Source organism: Oncorhynchus kisutch, linkage group LG1 (genome assembly GCF_002021735.2).
Source record: "Oncorhynchus kisutch isolate 150728-3 linkage group LG1, Okis_V2, whole genome shotgun sequence".
NCBI classification, from domain to species: domain Eukaryota; kingdom Metazoa; phylum Chordata; class Actinopteri; order Salmoniformes; family Salmonidae; genus Oncorhynchus; species Oncorhynchus kisutch.
The window spans coordinates 55,414,859-55,441,766 of NC_034174.2; the positions used below are offsets into that span (position 1 = coordinate 55,414,859).

The 26,908-nt window shown below is 41.7% G+C and overlaps 1 protein-coding gene and 1 long non-coding RNA gene across 5 annotated transcripts in view; one reads left to right on the plus strand and one right to left on the minus strand.

Annotated features, from left to right (window-relative positions):
• Positions 1–1,337: 1,337 nt before the first annotated feature.
• The window catches only part of LOC109891109 (uncharacterized), a 28,943-nt gene continuing 3,372 nt past the window's right edge, over positions 1,338–26,908 (minus strand). Inside the window, exons 3-7 of one of the 4 annotated variants that reach the window (XR_004210382.1) lie at positions 13,245–13,379; positions 12,608–12,922; positions 5,024–5,096; positions 3,670–3,720; positions 2,717–3,519 (exon numbers count right to left, since the gene is read on the minus strand). This is a non-coding gene — a long non-coding RNA (uncharacterized LOC109891109). Of the gene's footprint in view, positions 3,520–3,669; positions 5,097–12,607; positions 12,923–13,244; positions 13,380–26,908 lie in introns of all 4 variants that reach the window. The other 3 variants (XR_004210380.1, XR_002255492.2, XR_004210381.1) reach the window with 3 other exon arrangements.
• On the plus strand, positions 20,812–26,399 carry LOC109891105 (uncharacterized protein C20orf85-like). The gene is made up of 4 exons (XM_020483414.2): positions 20,812–20,967; positions 21,433–21,514; positions 21,725–21,823; positions 23,532–26,399. Exons 1-4 carry the CDS (start codon positions 20,903–20,905, stop codon positions 23,685–23,687), a joined length of 402 nt encoding a protein of 133 aa, XP_020339003.1. The 5' UTR covers positions 20,812–20,902; the 3' UTR covers positions 23,688–26,399.

The following is a 26,908-nucleotide window of genomic DNA, read 5'->3' on the forward strand; positions in this document are numbered from 1 at the left end:
AGAGGAGTGAGATATGGAATTATTGGAGACCTGAACAGAAGAAAGATGAATTGGAGGGAAGCGTTGTATACAAACCAAAAGTGTTAAGGAAGAAAGAAAGCGACAAGGACCCCAAATCTAATTTCCACAGCAATATTTTCACCTTTCAACATCCTTTTACTATGCACAGAAAATGTCAAATTTACTGACTTAAGCTGCTTTCTCTTATTATTTTAGTCAGTCTAAGAGGAACAGAAGCTTTGAACTTTGCTTAAGAGATAATTATTTATTCTTACTTAATGCAATGTTGGGTGAGTCATGTTCACCAAAGCCTCCATGACTGATTACAGTGTAGCACAGGGCCCTACTGATACTACTGTATTCCAATGCTGATACCTGTGGATCCCACTCCCTCTCTCTCTAACTTTTTCCTAACGCTCTCTCCTCTGTTTACACATTTTATTTTTCACTCATTCTCTGTCTCACTTGCCCTATTTCTTCTCTTTCTTTCTCCCTCTTTCTTTAATTATTTCAGTCTACCTCTGCCTGTGTTGCTTTCCCTCTATCTCCCTGCTCTCCCTCTCTGCTCCCCTCTCCCTTTTATTTAGCATAATCAGCTGTCTAGACAGTAACCTCTGCAGACAGATCAACAGGAATACCTGAGAGAGCCAGTTATATTGTGTTAACAGACAGATGAGGTCCAGAGACTGTGAATGCATTATTATGCACACTTCATTTTCACAAATGAATCTTCATTTATCCCACTGAGATCTTCATAGGACAATGCAAACTTTGTAATTCATTATTTCCCCTCGACGAAGCTAGATTTTTTTCTGTCAGTGTTTTTACATTGCACTTTGGAAAGTACAGTGGGGCAAAAAAGTATTTAGTCAGCCACCAAATGTGCAAATTCTCCCACTTAAAAAGATGAGAGAGGCCTGTCATTTTCATCATAGGTACACTTCAACTATGACAGACAAAATGAGAAAAAAAAATCCAGAAAATCACATTGTAGGATTTTTTATTAATTTATTGGCAAATTATGGTCTAAAATAAGTATTTTGCACAATTGTTGGCTGACTAAATACTTTTTTGCCCCACTGTATGTCTGGACATGTTTGAGTTAAAACTGACCGAAGAAAGTGTTAGAGATGGCATCTCTAACATAGAAGAAGGCTCATACCATGTAACTTATATGCTGTCGTGGACATATGTAACACAATTGTAACTTCTGTCCCAGGACTGTGAGATTTGATGAGTAACAAGGAACAATTGTTCCGGGGTGTGCTGGTTTTATGTCACTGTGTAACGGTTTTCCTGCACTTCTGAGGAGGAGTAAGAAGGATCGGACCAATATGCAGCGTGGTAAGTGTTCGTCATTTTATTAAACTGAACTGAACACTACAATACAAAGTAAACAAAAAGAACAAACGAAACAGTTCCGTCTGGTAACTAATACAAAGACAGAAAACAACTACCCACAACCCATAGTGGGAAAACAGGATGCCTAAGTATGGTTCTCAATCAGCGACAACGATAAACAGCTGCCTCTGATTGGGAACCATACCAGGCCAAACACAGAAATACAAAAACATAGAACAACACATAGAATGCCCACGCCTACTCACGCCCTGACCAAACTAAAATAGAGACATAAAAAAGGAACTAAGGTCAGGACGTGACACACTGGTTAATTTCGTGGGAGTGCGCCTACACCCGGCATCTTTGAATTTGGACCTGGTTCCCGCCACTCACACTTGTTTCATATCTCATACCTTTCCCCGAGAACATAATCGAGTAAGTGTTTGTCAGTGTTTGTGAGATTTTGATTCCGCCAGTATTGCTTAGATGCTATAGTGATGCTGAGGATGTGTGATCCAAGGTGTGAAGTTTGCCATAGACGGTGTTGGAGCAAGTTTTATGAAGACAAAACAGTAAAAAAGTGGATTGGTCCTTCGAGCCGAATGTACCAACTTTGTATTTCATATTTTAGCAGAGGAACAAAAGTAAAGATGTAGAAGCACTGACTTACAATAATCACTGTTCCAATTAATCTAAACTCTATTACATTCTGACACGACTTTTTGAGTGCACTTAAATAATGTAATGATTGTAGTAGTCTTTGAGTTGCTTGCTTACAGCTGAGGGCAATAAGATCTCATCAACTCACTGCATTATTAGACGTTTGTCCAACATGCCTATAACGTCAGATTTGGACTTTGACAGAGATATGGAATTATAACTTGAGTGACTTATCTTGTCAAAATCCTGACTTTAGCCGTCATATAACCAAACCAACCAAAAACAAAAATTGCCGCTTTTCACATGGGGCTTGAACTAGCGATGTTCAGGTTACACCACCTTCCAAAACAAATCTAGCCAAAAACAATGAATATAGGGACAAAATAACAACAAATTCCTGTACATGCAAATGTGTTTGGTAAATACCCCTCAAAAAAATCTATTACCAGCCCAGGCGTTTATTTGCTTAAATCACTGAACACAACAGGCGTAGAGACAGCCTTCCATTTGAGCCAGGTGTCTACTTCCTTAATGCACAAAGCTTTTGGGTCACGTATACTCCCTCTCCGGCCTCTAGGTCATCAGGCTGCTGATTATCCCGCACACCTGTCACCATCGTCAAGCGCACCAGCGCCTCATGACACTCACCTGGACTCCATCAACTCCTTGATTATCTTCCCTATATCTGTCACTCCCCTTGGTTCTTTCCTCAGGTGTAATTGCGTTGTTTGTGTTTCATGTTTATTGGTTTGTTTATTTATTAAAACACTCACTCCCTGTACTTGCTTCCCGACTCTCAGCGCACTCGTTACACAATTGTTAATTTGCATAGTTAATTGTTTATTTCCAACATCCACTTCCAGCATTTGTCAATTTAATCATTTCCTGCACCATGTGTAATAATTTTCACACTGTCACATTTCTTTTGTCTTAGTATGCCTTTATAAAAACATTTAAAAACTTTTCCATGACAGAATAATTATTATCCTCTTTTGACTGTGCCCTTTTAATCCGTTCTTACTATAGGACGATATTACAGTTTTTAGGGGTCGGTACTCCTGAACTTGTTGACTGTTTTTTACTTGCCGGTTAGCTAGCAGTTGTTAGCTGCTAATGGCTAACAGTTTCTTACTGGCGATACAAACGCATGATTGCCATAATTTGAGTAATTACTGAATTATTTAATGTAACAAATCAAACATTAAACCTCAAACAATTCATGGTACCCTTGTAAACAATTCATTTAGACCAGGCGTTTATTTGAAACAGGCGTTTATTTTTACCTGAAATGTGTGACATTGTCCGGCTATTAAAAGGGACAGGCGGCTATTTGAGACTACGCGTTTTTGAAGTTAAGGTAAAGCTGATTCTGAGATTACTAAACACTTGTGATGTTCTGTCTTATTAGTAATCACTTTTTGTCCCTTCTGAGGTGTTTGTAGGCGGCAATAGATCCAGGCCCCTCTCATCACAGATACTAGTCATGAAGGAGTCTGACTTAAAGATCCAACCCAGCTCCTATCACAGAGAAAGAGAGGGAGAGAGAGAGAAAGACTGTCACCATACAGTCTTGGAAGCCAACAGTAAATACACGGTTGAGATTATGATTCACAGCTATTTCACAATGGACATGTGCCAGCATGGTACTGACTGGTTGACATTACTCACCCTGGTCCAGGAGTAGTCCATTGCAGCACCATGGATGGGGGGGGGCACCTCCTTACAACATACAAGACAAACACACACAGTACTGATTACATTATCAATGGTGGTTGTGTCCTCCATTACTCTGAAAAGAGACTTGTGTTTTGCCCCAGCCTCCTTCTCTGGTGATTTGTTGTTGTTGTTTTTTTTACATAGAAAATACACAATAATGTTGTTGTTTGTTGGCATATTTTTTGGGGTCAGCTGAAGTCCTCAAATGCTAGCTATCCACTGGGCACAGACACCAACGTCTATTTCACGTTGGTTCAACATAATTTAAAGGACATGGAAACAACATTGATTCAACCAGTGTGCCCAGTGGGTAGCTAGTTTGCTTGATTATTTAGCAGGGATCTTACAGTTGCTAGCCTGTTTGAGTTGAAACATTACTGAAAGCAAGCTGGCGACATGCATCAAACATGTTGTCAGGTTTGCTTGATTATGAACTATCTAGCTACCTCTAGTTGGCAGGGATCAAACCTGTCTTCAGGTACAATGTTAGCTATGCAAATCTTCCTCTCACATTACATGTTAGGTATAGGCTATGTATTTAGCTAGTTAGGTACATCACAGTATCATAGCCTAGTATCATAGCGGCATAGCCTATCAAATAATGACATGTAGCTAGCTAACAAAACATAGCAACACACCAGTTTCAGGTTTGACAGTTGACAGCCCATGTAGAAGTTAGTCAGATGTAACGCTAATCCATATCCTGGCCATCTGCCCTAAATCGCCAGTAAGCCGTGACGAACTCACTTACAAAACTCAGGTTTGGACCAGACTGACTTTATCCTATATATTTATCCTATATCCTTTATCCTATATACACTTTGTAGTCCATTTTGACACTAGAATTAATGTTTCTGACTCATATCGATGTGACATAGGCTGTTTAAAACCACAGAAGTTGGTTCTAAGGAGCAGTTAACCTTAAATGTACAAATTTACAACCAATAGAGTCTGGCTCTTAACTTTGCCTAGTCATGTCCTGAACAAACCCACTGCACTGCAGTCTGTCTCCTTAACACCCAGATCCTGTGGTGACCTTCACAACACCCAGGGGTAATTGAGTTGGAGGGTGGGGGGGGGCTCTAAGTCTGTCTGTGTCCCAAATGGCACCCTATTCCCTACATAGTTCACTACATTTGACCAGAGCCCTATGGGCCCTGGTCAAAAGTAATGCACTATATAGGGAATAGGGTCCCATTTGGGACACCACTTCTTGAGTTTCCTCGTGACGAGCCAGGCCCAGGCAGCTGATGGGATTAATGTGATTTTGGTGTTTTTTACTCCCTGTGCAGACAGACAGACAGACCTGCCTCTGTTTGGTGGATGTTTTGGGTGAGCGTCGCTCCCTTGTTTGTCGCAGACAGAGACCCCAAGCAACCCTGTGTTTCAGAGTAGAGGGAGCCGCAGGACGCATGATGCATCGGTGGTGGACGGATAGAGAGAGAGATAGAGGGAGGGAGACAGAGAGGGAAATGAAGGGGGGAAGGGGAGGGGGGTGTGGAAATAACAGTGGGAAAGCAGAAGGAGAGAGATAAATTGTGGTGTTGAGTAAAAACAGCATTTTCGTCTCTCCCCTTGAAGCCAAGGGATAAAGGGAGAGTATTATCAGGTGAAAGCTGAGACTGGAAAATTTAATTGGAGTGAACAGCTGATAGATACATAAAGTATGGAGGCTTTTTAAGGAGAAATAAAGCCTCTCTGTTTGTCTTTCTTCATGTGGTCAGAATCAGTTGACCCACATGACACTGTCGGTGGTCCGGAGCATCAGACAAGAGCGTGTGATGTGGCAGTGTGAGTGAGCTAATGCATTTATGCAGACAGAGACATTGTCTAGACAGTAGTGCCCCCAAAAAAAGAAAGTACAAATGTAATGAATGTTTGTCAGATTGCCTGACTCTGCGTGGATTATAAAAGGTGCCTGGTGTCTCGGTGCGTGGGTAGATGCTTGAAAAGGTTTTCTGAAGACTTTTGTCTGTCTGCCGCTTTCAGGTGGTTAAATGAACTTTTATTTAACTAGGCAAGTCAGTTAAGAACACATTCTTATTTATAATGATGGCCTACCAGGGAACAGTAGGTTAACTGCCTTGTTCAGGGACAGATTTTTACCTTGTCAGCTCGGGGATTCAATCTAGGAACCTTTCGGTTACTGGCCCAATGCTCTAACCACTAGACTACCTGCCACCCCAAAAATTGTGCGCTGTCCGGGAATCAAACTCGGGTTGAAAGAATGGGAATCTTCCATGATACCATTACACCAGCGGCACAAATCAGGAGACTTTCAATGTCAAAGTAACTTTCTCTCCCTCAAACATTTGTTGAAGGTGAAGATAAGGAATGTGTCCCAGATGGCACCCTATTCCCTTTATAGTGCACTACTTTTGACCAGGGCCCATAGGGTTCTGGTCAAAAGTAGTGCACAATGCAGGGAATAGGGTGTCATTTGGGATGGACATGGTGGTTTGCTGTTGCAGGGGGTATTTGTGTATCAGCAAAGTGAATGCTAGATATTGACAGACGGTATAGCTGAGGTTATTATGCAAACATGTTATTACAAAGCATTACCCTGAAATTACGCATAGTAGACTCAGTTCCAATATCCACATTAGCATACTACTTAGAATTAAGCAATGTGTGCAAGCATTCTAAGTGACAGTATGACCATTGGAACATAGCCTGTAGTCAGACGTTTTTTAAACATATATTTCTAGTAATTATCCACTTTCTGTGATGACATACCTGAGGTCACAGTGCACATGTACAATTATAGACAAAACATATATAAATTGGGATCATAATTCGAAGATGTCACAAAATGTTCAAATCAAAATACAATTCAACTATTCCTTTAGCTCCCCTCCCCTAACAAACCTACTTTCACATGCACGCATGCACACCCACACACCACTCGCACGCACACACGCATGCATGCATGCACGCACACGTACAGAAACACGAACACACTCCCACGTACCAATTAACAGGCAAAAGGCAGAGGGAAAGATTACTGCTTCACCATGGCGACACAACTCCACGTGTTTTGCCATTTGTGCTCTGTTGATTGGGGAGGTTTTTACAGTATCCCCTTCTGGCTGGCATTTGGATTAAGCTAAATTGAAAGGACATTTTGCAGCCTTTTATTAAAGAAATTAGATATTTAAAAATTGAAAGAGGACTGGTCCACTGATCTAGGATCCAGATACTCCTAATTTGGTGATACAGTGCCATGCAAAAGTATTCATCCCCCTTGGCTTTTTTCCTATTTTGTTGCATTACAACCTGTAATTTAAATGGGTTTGTATTTTGATTTCATGTAATGGACATACACAAAATAGTCCAAATTGGTGAAGTGAAAAAATGTACTTGTTTCAAAAAATCCCAAAAATTAAATAAAACTGAAAAGTTATGCGTGCATATGTATTTACCCCCTTTGCTATGAAGCCCCTAAATAAGATCTGGTGCAACCAATTACCTTCAGAAGTCACATTATTAGTTAAATAAAGTCCACCTGTGTGCAAGTGTCACATGATCTGTGACATGATCTCAGTATGTCGTCACAGAAAGTACACCTGTTCTGAAAGGTCCCAGAGTCTGCAACACCACTAAGCAAGGGGCACCACCAAGCAAGACCAAGGAGCTCTCCAAATAGGCCAGGGACAAAGTTGTGGAGAAGTACAGATCAGGGTTGCGTTATAAACTTTGAACATCCCACGGAGCACCATTAAATCCATTATTAAAAAATTGAAAGAATATGGCACCACAACAAACATGCCAAGAGAAGGTCGCCCACCAAAACTCATGTACCAGGCAAGGACGGCATTAATCAGAGGCAACAAAGAGACCAAAGACCACCCTGAAGGAGCTGCAAAGCTCCACAGAGGAGATTGGAGTATCTGTCCATAGGACCATTTTAAGCCGTACACTCTACAGAGCTGGGCTTCACGGAAGAGTGGCCAGAAAAAGCCATTGCTTAAAGAAAAAAATAGCAAACACGTTTGATGTTCGCCAAAAGGCATGTGAGAAACTCCCCAAACATATGAAAGAAGATACTCTGGTCAGATGAGACTAAAATTGAGCTTTTTGGCCATCAAGGAAAATGCTATGTCTGGCACAAATCCAACACCTCATCACCCCAAGAACACCATCCCCACAGTGAAGCATGGTGGTGGCAGCATCATGCTGTGGGGATGTTTTTCATTGGCAGGGACTGGGAAACTGGTCAGAATTGAAGGATGGCGCTAAATACAGGGAAATTCTTGAGGGAAACCTGTTTATCTCCCAGAGATTTAAGCTGGGACGGAGGTTCACCTTCCAGCAGGACAATGACCCTAAGTATACTGCTAAAGCAACACTCAATTGGTTTAAGGGGAAACATTTAAATGTCAAAGAATGGCCTAGTCAAAGCAGACCTCAATCCAATTGAGAATATGTGGTATGACTTAAAGATTGCTGTATACCAGCAGAACGCATCCAACTTGACGGAGCTGGAGCAGTTTTGCCTTGAAGAATGGGCAAAAATCCTAGTGGCTAGATGTGCCAAGCTTATAGAGACATACCCCAAGAGACTTGCAGCTGTAATTGCTGCATAAGGTGGCTCTACAAAGTATTGAATTGGGGGGGGTGAATAGTTGTCCACGCTCCATTTTTATTTTTTCTTGTTTGTTTCACAATAAATATTTTGCATTTTCAAAGTGGTAGGCATGTTGTGTAAATCAAATGATACATTCCCCCCCCCCCAAAAAAATATATTTTAATTCCAGGTTGTAAGGCAACAAAATAGGGAAAATGCCAAGGGGGTGAATACTTTTGCAAGCCACTGTAGATGTAATATGTTTAAATTATAGATAATCAGTGGGTTCACATTAGTGTAAATGGGGAATGACTTGACACTCTTGTCTTATTCCATATCCTTTTGACTTACGCATTTGCTGGTCTTTAAAGGCAAGGGACTCCATTTCATGTGGAATTGCAGTGGAACATAGAAGTTGTGCTGTGTTCGGGTACACTCAGGGCCACACAGCCAACAAGCAGCCAGGACTCTCAGTAAATGACATAGCAGTCACCCTTCTGTGTCCCAAATGGGACCCTATTACCAAGTGCACTACTTTTAGCCAGGGACAAAAAGTATCTGGTAAAAAGTAGTGCACTATGTAGGGAGTAGGGTACCACATGGGACCCACCCACCCTGCTTGTCGAGTGCTGTCATTATGTCCCAGGGAGAGAGAGAAGCCAATCCAGTACTGACAGAAGCCATTAAAGAACTTGACCTCTATATATAGAGGCACATACACCTCGGTTCAGCAAAATCACATCTGACTGTTCACAACTCAGTCTGAATGTTGTGTATTTTTTTCTTATTATTTCCATTCTGCTATTGTCTGCTTATGCAAATCCTATGAGAGTGTTGTTTTCTAAGAGCTAGAAACAGACAAGTTTCAAGACATTTGTCTGAAGGGGCATGGTGTATTATGTAATATCTAGAGTGGTGACTTTGATTATATGTGTCTAGGGGAAATGGGAGTTGTTAACCAAGCTGATACTTTACATCAATCTTACGTAACCAAAGACGACCACAGAATTTTAAAACACTTTACGAGTCTAGGAGATTCGGAGACAATCAGTGCATTACTTTTTTTGCTTTTGATTTAATTTGGCCAAGACAGACGGCTTTTCCACAGATAGATATTCCGCTAGCCCACACGTCTAGCCACAGTAAGTAGGATTTTACAATAATGAAGAACAGAAGGTGTCTGGCCACTTTCCGTCAGCAGTTACAGGAAATTGGCAGCATTGACTCAAGATGGGGTCGTTTCAGCTGTCATGTTAGCAGCCACACCTGGGAGGCTGTATTAAGCCTGTGTCCCAAATAGCACCCTATTCCCTATGTACACTCTCAAGGGTTCTACTTGCACCCAAAAAGGGTTCTTCTATTGGGACAGCCGTAGAACCCTTTAAGATTCTAGATAGCTCCTTTTTTTCTTAGAGGGTAAGCTCTAATTTCCAGTTTGGAGAATGGCATTGTCAAGGCTCTGTTCAATCTATACTGGTATCTGAAAGCCTCCGGTTGCCCCCTTGATGTGCTGCAATGTTGTACTTTTTTGTATTTAGCTAATGATTCAATAAAGCTATGTGTGCTATTGGAATCAAAATGAGACCGACGCGGTTATTACTGTAATTTTGTTTTACCGTTCCACAAGAGGAATGTTGTTTTCCCCAAAATGCAGATTTTCTTTAGATGGAACGTCGAGCTAAACACATACACGTCAAATAATTTGTTATGCATTACTTTAAGGGTAGATAAGGGTCCAACTTTTCTCAAAACACATGCATGGGTTATAATAATTTGATACCCAAAAAATGCATGTGATACACATTGTGTATGTTTCCCTGAAAAGCTATATGATTAAATTAATTTCCCTTTTTGTTTTAAAACAATGTCCACATTCATTATATATGGTATTTGACAGCAAATTGCATTTCCTGAGGAAAAGATTGGCTGCTATGAGGAGATGAATCTTTTAATGAAAAATTCAATATCTCATATATTTATTGGTTATTTTGACATGTTTAGAAGAATTCCAGACAGAAAATGTATGGTGATTTGTCCATCTTTAGTCTTTTCGGATTCCCATGTTAATCAAATAAAGTGAGATAGTAAAACTTAATAACATTTTCAGTAGTAGTCACATCTGAAACATATACCATAAGCTCAGTATTTAGCAAGCTTCACAATAATCACACAATTTCAACCACTCAGTGGCCAGTTAATTAGGTACACACATTTAGTACCTGGTCAGAGCCCCCTTTGCCTCCAGAATAGCCTGAATTCTTCAGGGCGTGGCGTTCAATCGTTGCTCAATTGGTATCAAGGGATCTAATGTGTGCCAGAAAAACATTCCCCACACCAGTACACCACCGCCACCAGCCTGTACCGTTGACACCACGCAGGATGGTTCCATGGACTCATGCTGCATATGCCAAATCCTGACTCTGCCATCAGCATGACTCTGTTTTTCCACTCCTCAATTGTCCAGTGTTGGTGATCGCTTGGCCACTGGAGCCACTTCTTTTTTGTTGTTGATAGGAGTGGAACCTGGTGTGGTCGTCTGCTGCAATAGCCCATCTGTGACAAGGAGTTGTGTATTCTGAGATGCCATTCTGCACACCACTTTTGTACTGCGCCATTATTTGTCTGTTTGTGGCCAGCCTGTTAGCTTGCACAATTCTTCTCCTTTGACCTCTCTCATCAATTAGCTGTTTTTGCCCACAAGACTGGCACTGACTGGATGTTTTTTGTTTGTTGCTCCATTCTCGGGTAAACCCTAGACACTGTCGTGTGTGAAAAGCCCAGGAGGCCGGCTGTTTCTGAGATACTGGATCTGGCGCACCTGGCACCGATGATCATACCACTCTTAAAGTCGCTTAGGTCACTCGTTTTGCCAATTCTAACGTTTAATCGAACAGTAACTGAAAGCCTTGATGCCTGTCTGCCTGCTTCATATAGCCACAGGCACGTGACTCACTGTTTGTAAGAGCGATCAATTTTCATGAAAGGGGTGGTTTACCTAATAAACTGGTGTCTAATTAGTAATTAACCATATGAAAAATACCATTAAACCATTAACAAACAATTTAATGTAGCATACCATAAAGTGCTATTTAAAATATCTATCTGCAACATTGTGAAAATTGCTGTCTACTGAATATAACAACATAATAATCGGCCTATGCCCAATGTCGACACAGTGGCCATTGCTCACTCCTGTGTATACTAGACTACTGAATCTCCAGCCTAATAATGATGCACAGTCCTGCTCAGAGATCAAGGCCCCAGACACTGGCTTATGATGAAATGGCAGATCTGCCTCGGTGGGTTGAAATATGAACGTAACCAGCTGTGCGTCTCATGCTCTCAGTCAGCATGACTCATCCTGCCTCTCCTCCCCTTTGATGAGGCTGCCATAACAGGCGTCACTGCTGAGTCCCAGGAAACCAGTTACCCTATGTCTGTGTTCCAAATGGCACCCTATTCCCTATATAGTGCACTATTTTTGAGTGAACTATAGGGAATAGGGTGCCATTTGAGACATAGGCCGTTACTTTATCAGAGTCAGCCTCATCAGTGTCATTGTTCTGACTCTGTTCAAATAGTACACCAAACATACAGGTACAGCACAATACACATAGTGTATAATATATGCCAATGCCATATATGCCAATTCCAGGAGGAATTGAACCCATGACTCTGGCATCGCTAGTTTCATACTCTTATCAACTCTTCCACACAGGATACTACAACACTAAAGACCTTGGTTTTATATACTTTTGCTTGAGCCTGCCAGGAGTGGCAGATGGGCGGAGTTTGCACTTTTGGTTCCATTACTAGGCAAGCTCCCGAGTGGAGCAGTGGTCTAAGGCACTGCATCTCAGTGCTAGAGGCGTCATTACAGACCCTGGTTCGATTCCAGGCTGTATGACAACCGGCCGTGATTGGGAGTCCCATAGGGTGGCGCACAATTGGCCCAGCATCGTCCGGGTTAGGGTTTGGCTGGGGTAGGCCGTCATTGTAAATAAGAATTTGTACTTAACTGACTTGCCTAGTTAAATAAAGATAAAAAATAAAAGCTCATTCTAGCACAGCTAAAGTATTTGATAGTACCAGAAAGGATACACTGTATTTGGCAGACCAAATAGGGTTGTCTGCTGGTACTGGGTGCTAACACCAGGTTTCAGCCAAACATTACTGAACCACCTCTGCTACATACTTTGATTTAACATGCAACTCCTCAGAATTAGTGCACTCTATTTTCAGATTACCAAACACAAGACATGAGGAAAAACTGGCTCAGTATAAAAGTGGACTCTAGTATCCTATGAGGGGTATCAAATCTACCTCTCTTTGTCTCGCTCTCTCTCCCCTCTTCATATGGGAGTCGGTGCAGCTGTACAAACTTGGCCCCCGCCCTCCTGTCTAGAACTCTTAGCGGCCAGCCAGGGACAGGAAACAGATGCAGACCTCCACAGGGTTTCAGCCAACCAGTGCTCTCAGTCGCTTCCGCCACGGCAGCCCACACCACCTTCCTGGTGCAACTGCCTCTCAGAAGTGTACTTTTTGAGCCACATGGCTGCCGTCATAGGTTCCACGGAGGGACTGGCTTCTCTGACTTTGTTGTCGAGGAGGATGAGAGGAGGGATGGATTGATAGAAACTGAGGATGAAAACACAATGGGCTGTTACGATCCATCTGGTTGCAATAGATAATCCCAATAGGCTACAGCTGAGGATAGAACTGTCAATGTGTAGTTCTGGTCGTATCCGCTCTCCAAGGTAATTTCCTGGTGCTGTGGATCTGGTTTTCCTCTGATTGCAACAGCATGAGGCAAAGTTCCTCAATCAATTCCTTTTTTGCTCAAATGTAGAGGTCATTCACAGGGACGTGACTACATATGAGGACACCGATGTCCGGACAACAACAAAAAACATTTGAATAAGAACAAATAATTGGGAACTCAGTATTGTTCTCAACTTACTGTTGAGAGTTAAAGCCAATTTATTCTTGATCCGACAATGAGGTCCGGAGGCTCCGTACAGAGGGTGTGACACAACTGGAGGCTTGCGGAGGCCAAATCAAACTCCATACCACATTGCTGTGCGCCTCCCAAATTCTGTAAAGAAAATGGTGACATGATTGGTTGATGCTAGGAGGGGCAATACATCCCTTATAAACACAAACTCACTTCCTTGACAACTTCCTTGACAACAAACAGAGAAATTTCACAAAAGGCAATCAGAACAGGTTCACAAATAAAAACATATGTATGATAACTCGTGTAGGGAATTCAAAGACACTAAACATTTTTGAACTCCTGGAAAGAGATCGGGGAGGTAATGGGGTAGATGTGGTAAAGAGGTAAATGGAATGCAGAAAGTGTAGAACAGAAGAATGCTGGATTGGCACACATTCAACAAATCTGATCTAACAAGGTGGATATTTATCAAATTCATAATTCCTGATGTATTATAAAAGTCCTACAATGTGGTTACTAAAATCCGATTAGGATATTGTTGGCTGTTTTCACTGGAAAACATTTAGAAGTTTAGAAATAGTGACTGCTAAATCCTAACTCCCATGTGTATAAGCTGGTAGCATAGCTAGCACACATAATTCGGTGTTGGTAATCAAAGTACTTTTAAACTGCATTGCAGTTGATTGATGACGATGACATGAACATTTATTGGGGTTGACATCCATAAAAGCATTCTACTCTGATTTTTACCTCAACATAGTTGGAAATAAACATATAAACAATAGCCTAAATGTAGGCTAATTTTGCTCAGGGGACAATGAGGATATTTGGGATGGAGTGGTAGTGGTAAAACGGTGCAGCCTTTTTACTTCATGCAATCTTGGCTGAGCTCTTATGCCAAGTACCGGGAATCAAACCGAAACATCTCAGAAGAGGTAAGGTCTTGTCTTTTAGTTTAGCCAGTTGCTTGTATTTAGCTGGATGGCTACAGAGATTAGCCAGGAATCACTACAAGTGGTGTGGTACAGACCAATTTCTTTACACTCCAAATGTATTTTTTCCTGGTAATAGTACGTGTCTTCAAAGTATTGTAGTGTAAAGAGGCCCTATGTAGGTATTAGGGTGCCATTTGTGTTCTCTCTGCTACCGCACGGCAAGCGGTACTGGAGCGCCAAGTCTAGGTCCAAGAGGCTTCTAAACAGCTTCTACGACTGAACATCTAATCAAATGGCTACCCAGACTACTTGCATTGCGCTCCCCAACCCTCTGTTGTTATCTATGCATAAGTCACTTTAATAACTCTACACATATGTATATATTACCTCAATTACCTCGACTAACTGGTGCCCATGCACATTGACTCTGTACCGGTACCCCCTGTATATAGCCTCCCTATTGTTATTTTACTGCTGCTCTTTAATTATTTGTTACTTTATTTCTTATTTTTGGGGGTATTTTTCTTAAAACTACATTGTTGGGTATGTAAGGTTGGGTATGTAAGGTAAGTAAGCCTTTCACTGTAAGGTCTACACCTGTTCTATTCGGGCACATGTGACAAATACAATTTGATTTAGAACATACTCAAGTTGTACACTTGACTCTCTCTAACAGCACTCTCTTTCCAGATCGCTTTGAAAGTGTTTAGCATTTTTTCTGAAACATTTGAGTTTCACACTTTCTTCTATGGGAGCACTGTGGAAGTATTTTGCATATAATGCTAAACTTTATGCCGTTGCTCATCAAAAGCAGCTGTTCCACTTATTTCACTGTATGCACTCACTGTGCAAGTCTCTCTGGGTAAGAGCATGTGTTAAATGCTGGATCTGTTAAAAACATAAGCCTTGAAAGCCCTGAAGAGAGTTATCTGTCTGAAGTGAAACCCTGCGCCCCAAATGGCAAGCTATTACCTATATAGTGCACTGACCACAGCCCATAGTAATCTGGTCAAAAGTAGTGAACTATGTAGCGAACAGCGACATAGTCAGGGACATTTGGGACATTGTCTATGACTGTGAAACTGCAGTGCATACTAGATTAGAGGAGATAAAAAGTGCTCTAGGGTTTTATAAGCGCAGCACGTCCTATCACCAGCCCCTCTTCAAACACACTACTGGATTGTTATTACTTTGTCCTATGACATTAAATGACCTGCGTGCCCTTTTCCCTCTCTTGTCCACTCCGCAAAGTCATGTGGCACACACACATCATGACATTGATCCAGTCCCACACACACACACCGCAGACGTGGTGCACCCACTTCAGTGTAGTATGCCACCAGATTACAATACATTACATCCATTGCTGATGTCACCCGCATAATAGACATCTTATCAAATCAAATGATATTAGACACATGCTCTGAATACAACAGGTGTACCTTACAGTGAAATGCTTACCTACAAGCCCCTAACCACCCCCGTGCTTCATGGTTGGGGATCATATTTAGGCAGCCTTTTCCCACCTGTTTGTTGTGGGATTTGTTGTGCCATGGGAGCAGATGGAGGCAGCGAGGGAGGAACAACGACGACACCGGGGTTAGCGACCACGCGACGGGTTGTGCCTACTCAGCGCTCCTGGTCTCCGGTACACCTCCAGGGTCCAGGATATCCTGCACCGGCTCTACGCGCTGTATCTACAGTGCGTCTTGAGCACTGCAATAATGCACGTTTGTTATATTCTTTGTTGTTTTTTTAGTTGTAGGTTTCACTATTAAATATAATGTGGAACTCTACGCATGCAGCGCCTTGGTCCACTCATTTCAACAAGCGTGACACTTAGGGGTAGAAGCAGTTTAGAAGCCTCTTGGACCTACACTTGGCACTCCGGTACCGCTTGCCGTGTGGTAGCAGAGAGAACAGTCCGGCACTTCTGGCACACTGCCCTAACCCATCTGGACAAGAGGAATACCTATATAAGAATGCTGTTCATTGACTACAGCTCAGCATTTAACACCATAGTACCCTCCAAACCCTGGGTCTCGACCCCACTCTGTACAACTGGGTCCTGGACATCCTGACGGTCTGCAAGTAAACGTGCAATCCTTGGAGAATAAAATCGATGACCTACGCGCAAGATGAAACTACCAACTATAATATCTTATGTTTCACAGAGTTGTGGCTGAACAACGACAATATCAACATACAGCTGGGTGGTTATACGCTGTACCAGCAGGATAGAACAGCGGCCTCTTGTAAGACAAGGGGCGTCAGACTATGTATTTTTGTAAATAACAGCTGCACGCCCTTTGGCCCCCTTTTCTCCGCTTCCTCTTCACGCAAATTACGGGGATCTAGGCCTGTTCCCGAGAAAGCAGTATATCGTTTGCGTCGGGCTCGTCCGACTCGTTAAAGGAAAAAAACTATTCTGCCAGTCCGTGGTGAGTAATCACAGCCCTGATGTCCAGAGTTATTTTTGTCATAAGAGACGGTAGCGGCAACATTATGTACAAAATAAGTAAAATAATAAGTTATAAAAAACGCAAATAAACGAGCAAAAAAACACAATCGGTTGGGGACATGTAAAACATCTGCCTTCTTCTCTGGCACCATTTTATGGGTGACACAATATCACCAGATTTATCATAACTTGAACGTTATTTATAATAAGGATTACATGGAGAAAATGGGACCTCTCTGAAATGAAAATGGATCACCCTCCCTCAGCAAAATATATTTGACCTAAATCCTTCCTGAATGCTTGAAAAGAAAAACAAGTGACCTTGCCCTATACTCAAAATAATTATTAAAACATAAAAAGTCGATAGCAGAGAACATCCTTACCGGTTACCCTCACTTCTTGGACAGACCAGAGCCTTTGATATGCCATTTTAGGAACAGTTCTTCGTCCTGTAAGCATTACATGGTAACGCAGGAATTTTGACAGTGTACAGGGCTGCAGGCCAGAAGGTTGTGGGTTCACAGTCCACCATGGACAAGAGTAAGGGTGGAAAGATCTTCATAGCAAAAGCAGAATCTTTTTTAATAGGCTACCACACAATTTACTGAAATTACAGACTAAGAATGGACAGAGAGATAGGCCTATGAGTTTATCTTATCATATTTCTCCAATGCCAAATCAGTGTGTCTTGTTTGCGTCGGTAAGAATCTGAGCATGGTACTTTCAAAAGTTTGGCCTGCCTTTCCACCCCAGACAGTAAGCCTACCGACACAGAAACATTTAAGCTTTAACTGCTGGCTACTCTTCTTCCATGGCTTAACCCAATGACAGAAGGTGTTTCCCTAAAAGCTGTTTGGTTTTAACCATTTTCTATAGTGCAGAAAGTGAATAGCTTCATCAATTGATAGTGACAGAATAAGATGACTTCTCAAGCAAAGTACTTTTTTGTTTCCTTGGCTATAGAAGGTTGTAGTTCATCCTCTGAATGTCAAAGAAACTAAACAATGATATGCCCATATGCATCGGAGTCCTTCACTGACACAGAGGTCAGCTATTTAGAAAGCACATGGTGGGCGGAGGAATTGGCAAACAAATCTATGGATATATCAGCCTATAGCCTAATTTTGTCTGTCAAACAGGTAGGCCTACCTCTTATTTCTTAAATAGGAAGAAATAGGCTCCAACACAAAGCCCTCGTGTTGTTAGTAAAGTCTAATTAAAATGTAAACAGTTTAAATGAATTATACCTCATCCAAAATTGCCTACTTTCAGCACCATAAGCTGTCCATTTCCGATTGATTGTGCTGCGACTGCTGCTTCAAGTTTCAGCACCACATTGAAAGTTACTTGAATCTGGCTTATTGTGAGGTCAATAATTCTGACAAATACACCAAGGGCAAGAAAAATATTGTTTTCATTCAAATCAATTATAGTAGTAGGTAGCTATCAAAGTTGACCTCCGGTCCGCCTTCTCATCTTCACGCTCTCCTTCTCAAACTGAACAGAATATAGGCTATAGGCTAGTCCACGCACAATATATAGATTTTTGGGGACTAGGCCTAATAAATAATACAATTCTGAATAATTATTTGACCATTGCAGCTATCTTAGAAATATAACTTTGCTCTGTGCTTCTCAGATCAGGCACGTCGTAGCCTATAGGCTATGGATCATTTGATTGAGACCACACCAAATAGCCTATAGGCACACTTGATATTGCGTGCCCAGCAGAGAATAAGCAACTAATCCGGATGACTGTGTGATCACGCTCTCTGCAGCCAATGTGCAGAAGACTTTTAAACAGGTCAACATTCACAAGGCCAAAGGGCCAGACGGCTTACCAGGACGTGTACTGCGAGCATGCGCTAACTGGCAAGTGTCTTCACTGACATTTTCAACCTCTCCCTGTCTGTAATACCAACATGTTTCAAGCAGACCACCATAGTCCCTGTGCCCAAGAACAGTAAGGTAACCTGCCTAAATGACTACCAACCCGTAGCACTCATGTCTGTAGCCATGAGGTGCTTTGAAATGCTGGTCATGGCTCGCATCAACACCATTATCCCAGAAACACTAGAACCACTCCAATTTGCATACCGCCCCAACAGATCCACAGATGATGCAATCTCTATTGCACTCCACACTGCCCTTTCCCACCTGGACAAAAGGAACACCTATGTGAGAATGCTATTCATTGACTACAGCTCAGCGTTCAACACCATAGTGCCCTCAAAGCTCATCACTAAACTAAGGACCCTGGGACTAAACACCTCCCTCTGCAACTGGATCCGGGACTTCCAGACGGTCCGCCCCCAGGTGTTAAGGGTAGGTAACAACACATCTGCCACGCTGATCCTCAACACGGAAGCTCCTCAGGTGTGCGTGCTCAGTCCTCTCCTGTACTCCCTGTTCACTCATGACTGCCCGGGAAAGGACGACTCCAACACCATCATTAAGTTTGCCGATGACACAACATTAGTAGGCCTGATCACCGACATCGACGAGAAGAGGTCAGAGACCTGACTGTGTGGTGCAAGGACAACAACCTCTCCCTCAACGTGATCAAGACAAAGGAGATGATTGTGGACTACAGGAAAAGGAGGACCGAGCACGCCCCCATTCTCATCGACGAGGCTGTAGTGGAGCAGGTTGAGAGATTCAAGTTCCTTGGCGTCCACATTACCAACAAACTAACATGGTCCAAGCACACCAAGACAATCGTGAAGAGGGCACGACAAAACCTATTACCTCTCAGGAGACTGAAAAGATTTGGCATGGGTCCTCAGATCCTCAAAAGGTTCTACAGCTGCACCATCAAGAGAATCCTGACGGGTTGCATCAATGCTTGGTATGGCAACTGCTCGGACTCCGACCGCAAGGCACTACAGAGGGTAAGGCGTACGGCCCAGTACATCACTGGGGCCAAGCTTCCTGTCATCCAGGACCTCTATACCAGGCGGTGTCAGAGGAGGGCCCTAAAAATGTTCAAAGACTCCAGCCAGCCTAGTCATAGACTGTTCTCTCTGCTACCGCACGGCAAGAGGTACCGGAGCACCAAGTCTAGGTCCAAGAGGCTTCTAAACCCCAAGCCATAAGACTCCTGAACATCTAATCAAATGGCTACCCAGACTATTTGCATTGCCCCCCCCCCCCCCCCCTCTTTTAAGCTGCTTCTGCTCTGTTATTATCTTTGCATAGTCACTTTAATAACTCTACCTACATGTACATATTACGTCAATTACCTCGACTAACCGGTGACTGTATATAGCCTCACTATTGTTATTCTACTGCTGCTCTTTAATTATTTGTTACTCTTATTTTTGGGGGTATTTTTCTTAAAACTGCATTGTTGGTTAAGGGCTTGTAAGTAAGTATTTCCCTGTAAGGTTGTATTCGGCGCATGTGACATAACATTTGATTTCATTTCATTCTAAAGCACTGAGAAATATAGAAATATCATAAATGACAAATTACATGACCCTCCCCTGGACTGCTTTAAAAAAAATACTAAACCTTCCCCTTGAATGAAATTGAAAAACCATGAGCCTCCCCATTTTCCTCCAGGTACCCATTCTGTAAATTTTGATGAGGTTGGGTATTGATGCAGTTCAAAAGAAGGAAGAGACCATCCTCTACTGGCAGTCTGAAATACTGCATCTGCTAAGAGTAGTACTATTACATTGACTCAGCTTGGACTACTGCTCTGTGATTACTGTAAGGTAAGAGACGTTATGGAGTTAGTTATCCAGCTTTGGGACCTCTGAGGTCGGACCTCTAGGTCAGAACAAATGCCTTTTTATTTAAATATTGAATTGGTATTGCTAAGAGTGCCAAATCACTATCATCAACAACATTTAACAGTGGCATTTAAGCTTAAAGGAAGTCACAATTCCATTTACCTTTTTTGCTATAAAAACTGTCATTTTAAATGAATTGCAGGAAGACATGTATAAATTGATGTGAGCAATTGCTGCTCAAAAGGGGGTGCTGATTATTAACTTTAAAATGTCAGTTAAAAAGATGTACGTATATAGTCCATTACAACACTCATTATTGTTTACTCAAATTGTTTCTAATTTCACACAATGTGTGACACTCAAATGATTTGGAATTGTTTCCAAGGATACACAAAAGGATCGTTTCTCTGACTCCACTATGTTGCTATGGTGATGGTAAACATATCTGTTAGTATAACATACAAGACTATATAAGACTGAAAGGTGAGAAGTCACACACTACAGAGACAGACACACTTGCCAGCATAGATGGCAGCCTGCAAACCACTTGGATCTGGTGAAGAATGCAGCTTTGTGGATAAAGATGAAATCTGGTAAACTCTTTAAAGTCTGAGTTTACAACAAAACAAATGCAATTAAATGTTATTATGTATTCCTTGAATTTTGCTGACTTATTTGACTTTCTTTTTTTAATATAGCACAAGGTTTGTCACTTTTGTTCAAGATGAGGATGTGTTATTGTTATTGTAGTAGTGGCAGTAGTGGTACTACAGTAATGGTGGACTTGTTAGCAGTAGTTAATGGTGGTGGTGGGGGTAGTAGTAGGCAGGTAGTAGTAGTAGTACTAGCATTAGTAGCAGTAGTAGTAGTAGTTTAGAATATATTGATTTTACTCAGGTTCAGTAGAGGGTTAGCCTACTCTCTCTAGATTATCGTTGAAACTATCTTTGTTTTTGAAATATTTGGTTCTCTGATCTGTGTTAATTTATTTAGGAGCCATGTTTTGCAAGTCCAATGTTTGTTCAAAAGCCTTATACATGTCTTTGATTCATTTTCAGGAAAGTTCATGTCAAAATAGAGCTTCAGTCAGCCAAAGCCTGGCCAAATAAATGGGGATTCTTGACCAAGTCCTACAAGGAGGTAAGCAAGTGAAACCTGATGCAGTATGAACACATAACAAGTTCTACTTCTTGAGAATACAACCATATAGCCTCTATTGATTAGCCAGGTAGGGACAGACTGAACTGGGCACCATTTAAATCAAAACAATGAAATCAAAGTTATTGGGTTGATCGATCACATATCTATGAGTTTCTTCAGATGTTCAGATATTTCATGCAATGTTTACAGATGCAGGAGGAGAGCAACAAGCTGAAGGACGTTGTCAAATTGGAGCTTCCTCAACATCTTAAAACACGACCCCCTACCCCACCTGAGAAATATATCCAAGTGAGTCCTTACAAACTCCTTTGGGTCAAGGTCAAGTAAGACCCTGGTCAAAGGGAGTGCACTATATAGTAGTGCACAACCAGGGATGGGTAGGTTACTTTCTAAATGTAATCCGTTAGTTACTAGTTACCTGTCCAAAATTGTCATCAGTAACGTAACGTTTTTCGATTACCCAAACTCAAATATTGTTACTTTTAGATTAGTTTCCCCTTAAGAGGCATTAGAAGAAGACAAAAATGTATGTTACCAATTGAACAACATCTATTGCAGGATAAATCAATGTTAAAGTTTACATAGCTGGCCATATATATATGTAACATTTTACTTTATGCGTTGGGTTATGTAGGCTTCTTCTAACACATCGTGTTCTACTTCATATAACAATACAATGAAAGTATATCTTTACAATAAAAACCAAAGTTGATCAGGATTCCAGTCATTCCAATATATGTTATACCCCTTGATCTTCAAGAATAGGACTTGGAAATATGGAAGTATAGATTAGCTAAATTGTTTTACCTGAGCATGCCCTACTTTGTTGTTTATGATTTTGTTGTCATGGAGGACTGATTGGACTCATTGATTCGAATTGAAAAATAAATGCTGCGCTCATGGAATGGCATGCTCTGAGCACTACTGGAGAAAAAAAGCCCCACTTGTATTACATAGGCTTGGATCTGCACTGTGCAGCTGTTGCTCAAGCGCATTTTTTACTGGTTTCAAAAACAATGATTGATGGGCAGCTTAAACTTATTGAATTCAACCATTATTGGGTTCAAATACAATACGTAAGTTGCCAATAGCTAAATGAGAGAGCAGCAGTGACTCACATCAATGCGCTATGTAGGTATCAATAATAAGTGATATATCCTTATTTTCGTAGACCAGGTATACCCCCAGGGCTACGTGCAGTCCCGTCAAGGGTTGGCAAATCACGCTGTTAAGACACTGATGCCCTTTGCAACCATGTACCTATGTGAGAGTGAATTATCGACCCTCATTGGCATGAAAACGAAATACAGGCACAGACTGTGTGGAAAATTATTTAAGACTGAGACTCTCTCCAATACAACCCAACATTGCAGAGTTTTGTGCATCATTTCAAGCACACCCTTCTCATTAACCTGTGGTTAGTTTTATATGTAAGATGTTTTAATAAAGAGCTAAATTATTGATTATTATTATTTGTGCCCTGGTCCTATAAGAGCTCTTTGTCACTTCCCACGAGCCGGGTTGTGACAAAAACTCACACTCATTCTTATGTTTAAAAAATGTATCTTATGTGTGTGGCAGGCTTACAATGATGGCAAAAAAACTACATTTGAGAGTGCGCTGACCCTGGTGCTAGAGGGGGTACGCAGCTGGAGATTGAATGTTTGAAGGAGTCCTGGACTACTGCCGAAGACTAAACCAAACCTGTTTACAATATTTTTGCTGTCTTTTGTAATCCCTTACATGTAATCCGTTACTCCCCAACCCTGTGCACCATTACATAACAAAAACGTATTTAGTGCACTACTTTTGACCATGACCGAGAGGGATCCAATTGTCTTACATCAATTAGAGTGACGAGCGTCACGTAGCAGTGACCCCACCTGTTGGAAGACAATGATAGGGCTCTGGTCGAAAGTCATGCATTATGTTGGGAATAGGGTGCCATTTGCAGACAGTAATGCTGGGCTATGTGTGACACTGAGGTCGGTTGCAGGTGGGACCCTCTCCCCCAGTTCCCCAGACCACTCAGGCTCAGATTGGCTGGCGCTCGGCAGTGCCCGAGTTGCAGTTGGAGCGCTACGGAAAGGTCCAGTGTGGGAAGAAGAGCTTCCTGAAGGAACTGGGCTGGGCCTTTGATGCCTGCAGCTGAAAAAAATAACTCTTCTGCCATGACACCTACCTCCTAGGCCTTGGCGATGCCGTGCACAGACTCAATATTGATGACTACTCAATATATGACTTTCCCTTATCCCCTGCTCTTTGTCTTTGTCCTCCTCGCTTCCTGCTTTTTGTACTCACATACTCTTAAATCATATGAAATCAGCATTTTTTTAAATATTGATAAATTCTCACTAATCAATACAAAATACTATTAATCAACACAATACTATTAATCTGCTCTTATTTACTTCTGTCTCTCACATTTAATTTCAACACAAATATTGCATACTATATCCAACAAAATTACCACAATGGGTGCTTGGTTATTTTGATCCAATGACAATCATTTGATTATTTATAGGATATTATGTTCTCTCCTTTCATTATCCTGTAGTCAATGGTGCTGTATTCCCACAAATGTAATGTAATTGTTAAGGTCCAACATTTTCATTTTGAGGAGGGAATTTTAAACAATGTTTGTTCCCATTTGATATACTTGGTATGATTTTTTTCAATGGCTGTATGATTGACCATGTATCAATATCTTATCTTGCAATTTAGCCTATATTCTGTTCGGGTTCCTTAAGATTTTTACAACAAATTAAAGTAGACTTTAGGGGCTATCGAGTGGCCGGGAGACCCATGAGGCGGAGCACAATTGGCCCAGCATTGTCAGGGTTAGGGGAAGGATCGGGATTTCCTTGTCCCGTCGCGCTCTAGCGACTCTGTGTTGCGGGCTAGGTGCCTGCAAGCTGACTTCGATTGCCAGCTGGACGGTGTTTCCTCCCAACACATTGGTGCGACTTTCTTCCAGGTTAAGAGAGCAGTGTGTCAAGAAGCAGTGTGGCTTGGCAGGGTGGTGTTTCGGAGGACGCATGGCTCTTGTTCTGACAGATCTTCCCAAGTCTTTAGGGGAGTTATAGTGATGGGACAAGACTGTAACTACCAATTGGATGCATTCACAATCTATTTGTTTATATTAAAAAGTATTTAAATAGAAAAGCTGGGTAACACTATTTTACCGTATAGAAATGACCAAACATTTACTAAGATGTGGATTCATTATATCAAGCATCACTAGAAACCATTTACCAGCTATGTTGAATTATTAACCAAGTACCAGAAATTATTTCCTACTACACTGAACAAAAATATAAACGCAACACGTAAAATATTAGTCCCATGTTTCATGAGCTGAATTAAAAGTTCCCCGAAATTTTTCAGGTGCACAATAAGCATATTTATCTCAAAATGTCATGCACAAATTTGTTTACATCCATGTTAGTGAGCATTTGTTCTTTGCTAAGATAATCCATCCACCTGTCAGGTGTGGTATATCAAGAAGCTGATTAAACAGCGTGATCATTACACAGGTGCTGGGGATAATAAAAGGCCACTCTAAAATGTGCAGTTTTGTCACACAACACAATGCCACAGATGTCTCAAGTTTTGAGTGAGCGTGCAATTGGCAAGCTGTCTGCCGCAATGTCCACCATAGCTGTTGCCAGAAAATTAAATGTTAATTTCTCTATCAGAAGCCACCTCAAATGTTGTTTTAGAGAATTTGGCAGTATGTCCAACTGGCCTCACAACCACGTATTTGGCATCGTGTGGACGAGCGGTTTTCTGATGTCAATGTTGTGAACAGAGTGCCCCATGATGGCGGTGTGGTTGGGATGCTCTGGATCAACATGTACGACAGTGTGTTCCAGTTCCCGCCAATATCCAGCAACTTCGCACAACTATTGCAGAGGAGTGGGACAACATTCCACAGGCCACAATCAACAGCCTGCTCAACTCTATGCGAAGGATACGTGTCGCATATTTGGGTCACAGATTTCCCAATAATGTGAAATCCATACTTGTTGAGCACATTCATTCTGGCACATGTCTTGCCCATCAGTGCAACACATATGGCACTGTCATACTGAGCTTAATGCAAGGCTACAGCTGCAATGACAATTTTTTTGTTGTTGCAATTTACTAATTCTACCTAAGGGCGCAACGCATTACACACATTCCAGATCAACTATTATGAAGCGGCCTAGAATACAAGCCAAACTGCTGTCTAACAGTAGAGGGGGATATGCTGATTTCATAATAATGAAAATGAAGTTGGATAAAAATGTTATACACTTCTGAAATGCTACTAGGAAACTGTTACTATTCTGAGGATGTTCGATGAATTGTGGACAACTGAAAACATGTTTGTGTTCTGGTTGTCATTTAACCATTGGGTACATTCCAATATCCATACTAGCAGAAAATACCCATACATGCCCAATACATTGCTTTATTCAAGGTGGTATGATAGAATGGATATTGGTACAGAGCCACATGCTATGATGGATTGGCAGTTTGGCACACAGACAATGCCCTGCTCTTAACCTTAGCCGGGTGACTCTTCCTCTCACACGTTCCCCCCAGTCTGCTAGACTAAAGTGGCAGACAGACACACTAGTGGGCCTGTCCCTGCACTGACAGCCGTGCGTTGAGCACTTTGGGGAACAGGTCAGGTCAGATGAAGTGAGGAAGACAGATATCACTAAGGTTGTGTCGGGTAACAGAGATGCATTGGCTGTTCAGTTGTGTAGGAGGAGACTCAGCATAGGAGAAAAGGTTAAATATCCGTGCTTGTGTGAATATGTCTGTCTGTTCAGCTGTTCGATCCTTTGGGATGAATAAACTTGGTTTAAGCTTTCATAGTGTCCGTTGAGTTCTTCCTCTGATATTTATAACCTAACACCCCTAAGCATCTCTGCCCCCAGGGAGGATACACAAGTTAGCTGAGCATAGCATACATAGGGTTCTAAAAAAAATCACGTTACAAAATTTTGCCTGATTGCGTTTTGTATTTTCCCAAATTCTGTTTTCTCCATTTCATTTTTCCAGGTAAAAATGTCCCAAATTTCTCAGGTTTTCGCGATCAAAATCACCCTTTTTTAATAGAAAAAAAAGATGGAAGTCCACAAGAACGCTTAAAACACATCAGGAAAATGCCGCCGGAGGGGATGGCTGCTGTTTTACGGGCTCCTAACCAATTGTGCTATTTCGCATTGTTTGTAACTTATTTTTAACATAATGTTGATGCTACTGTCTCTTATGACAGAAAATAACTTCTGGATATCAGAACACTATCTCAATTGGGTTGAGGTCGGGTGATTGTGGAGGCCAGGTCATCTAATGCACCACTCCATCACTCTCCTTCAT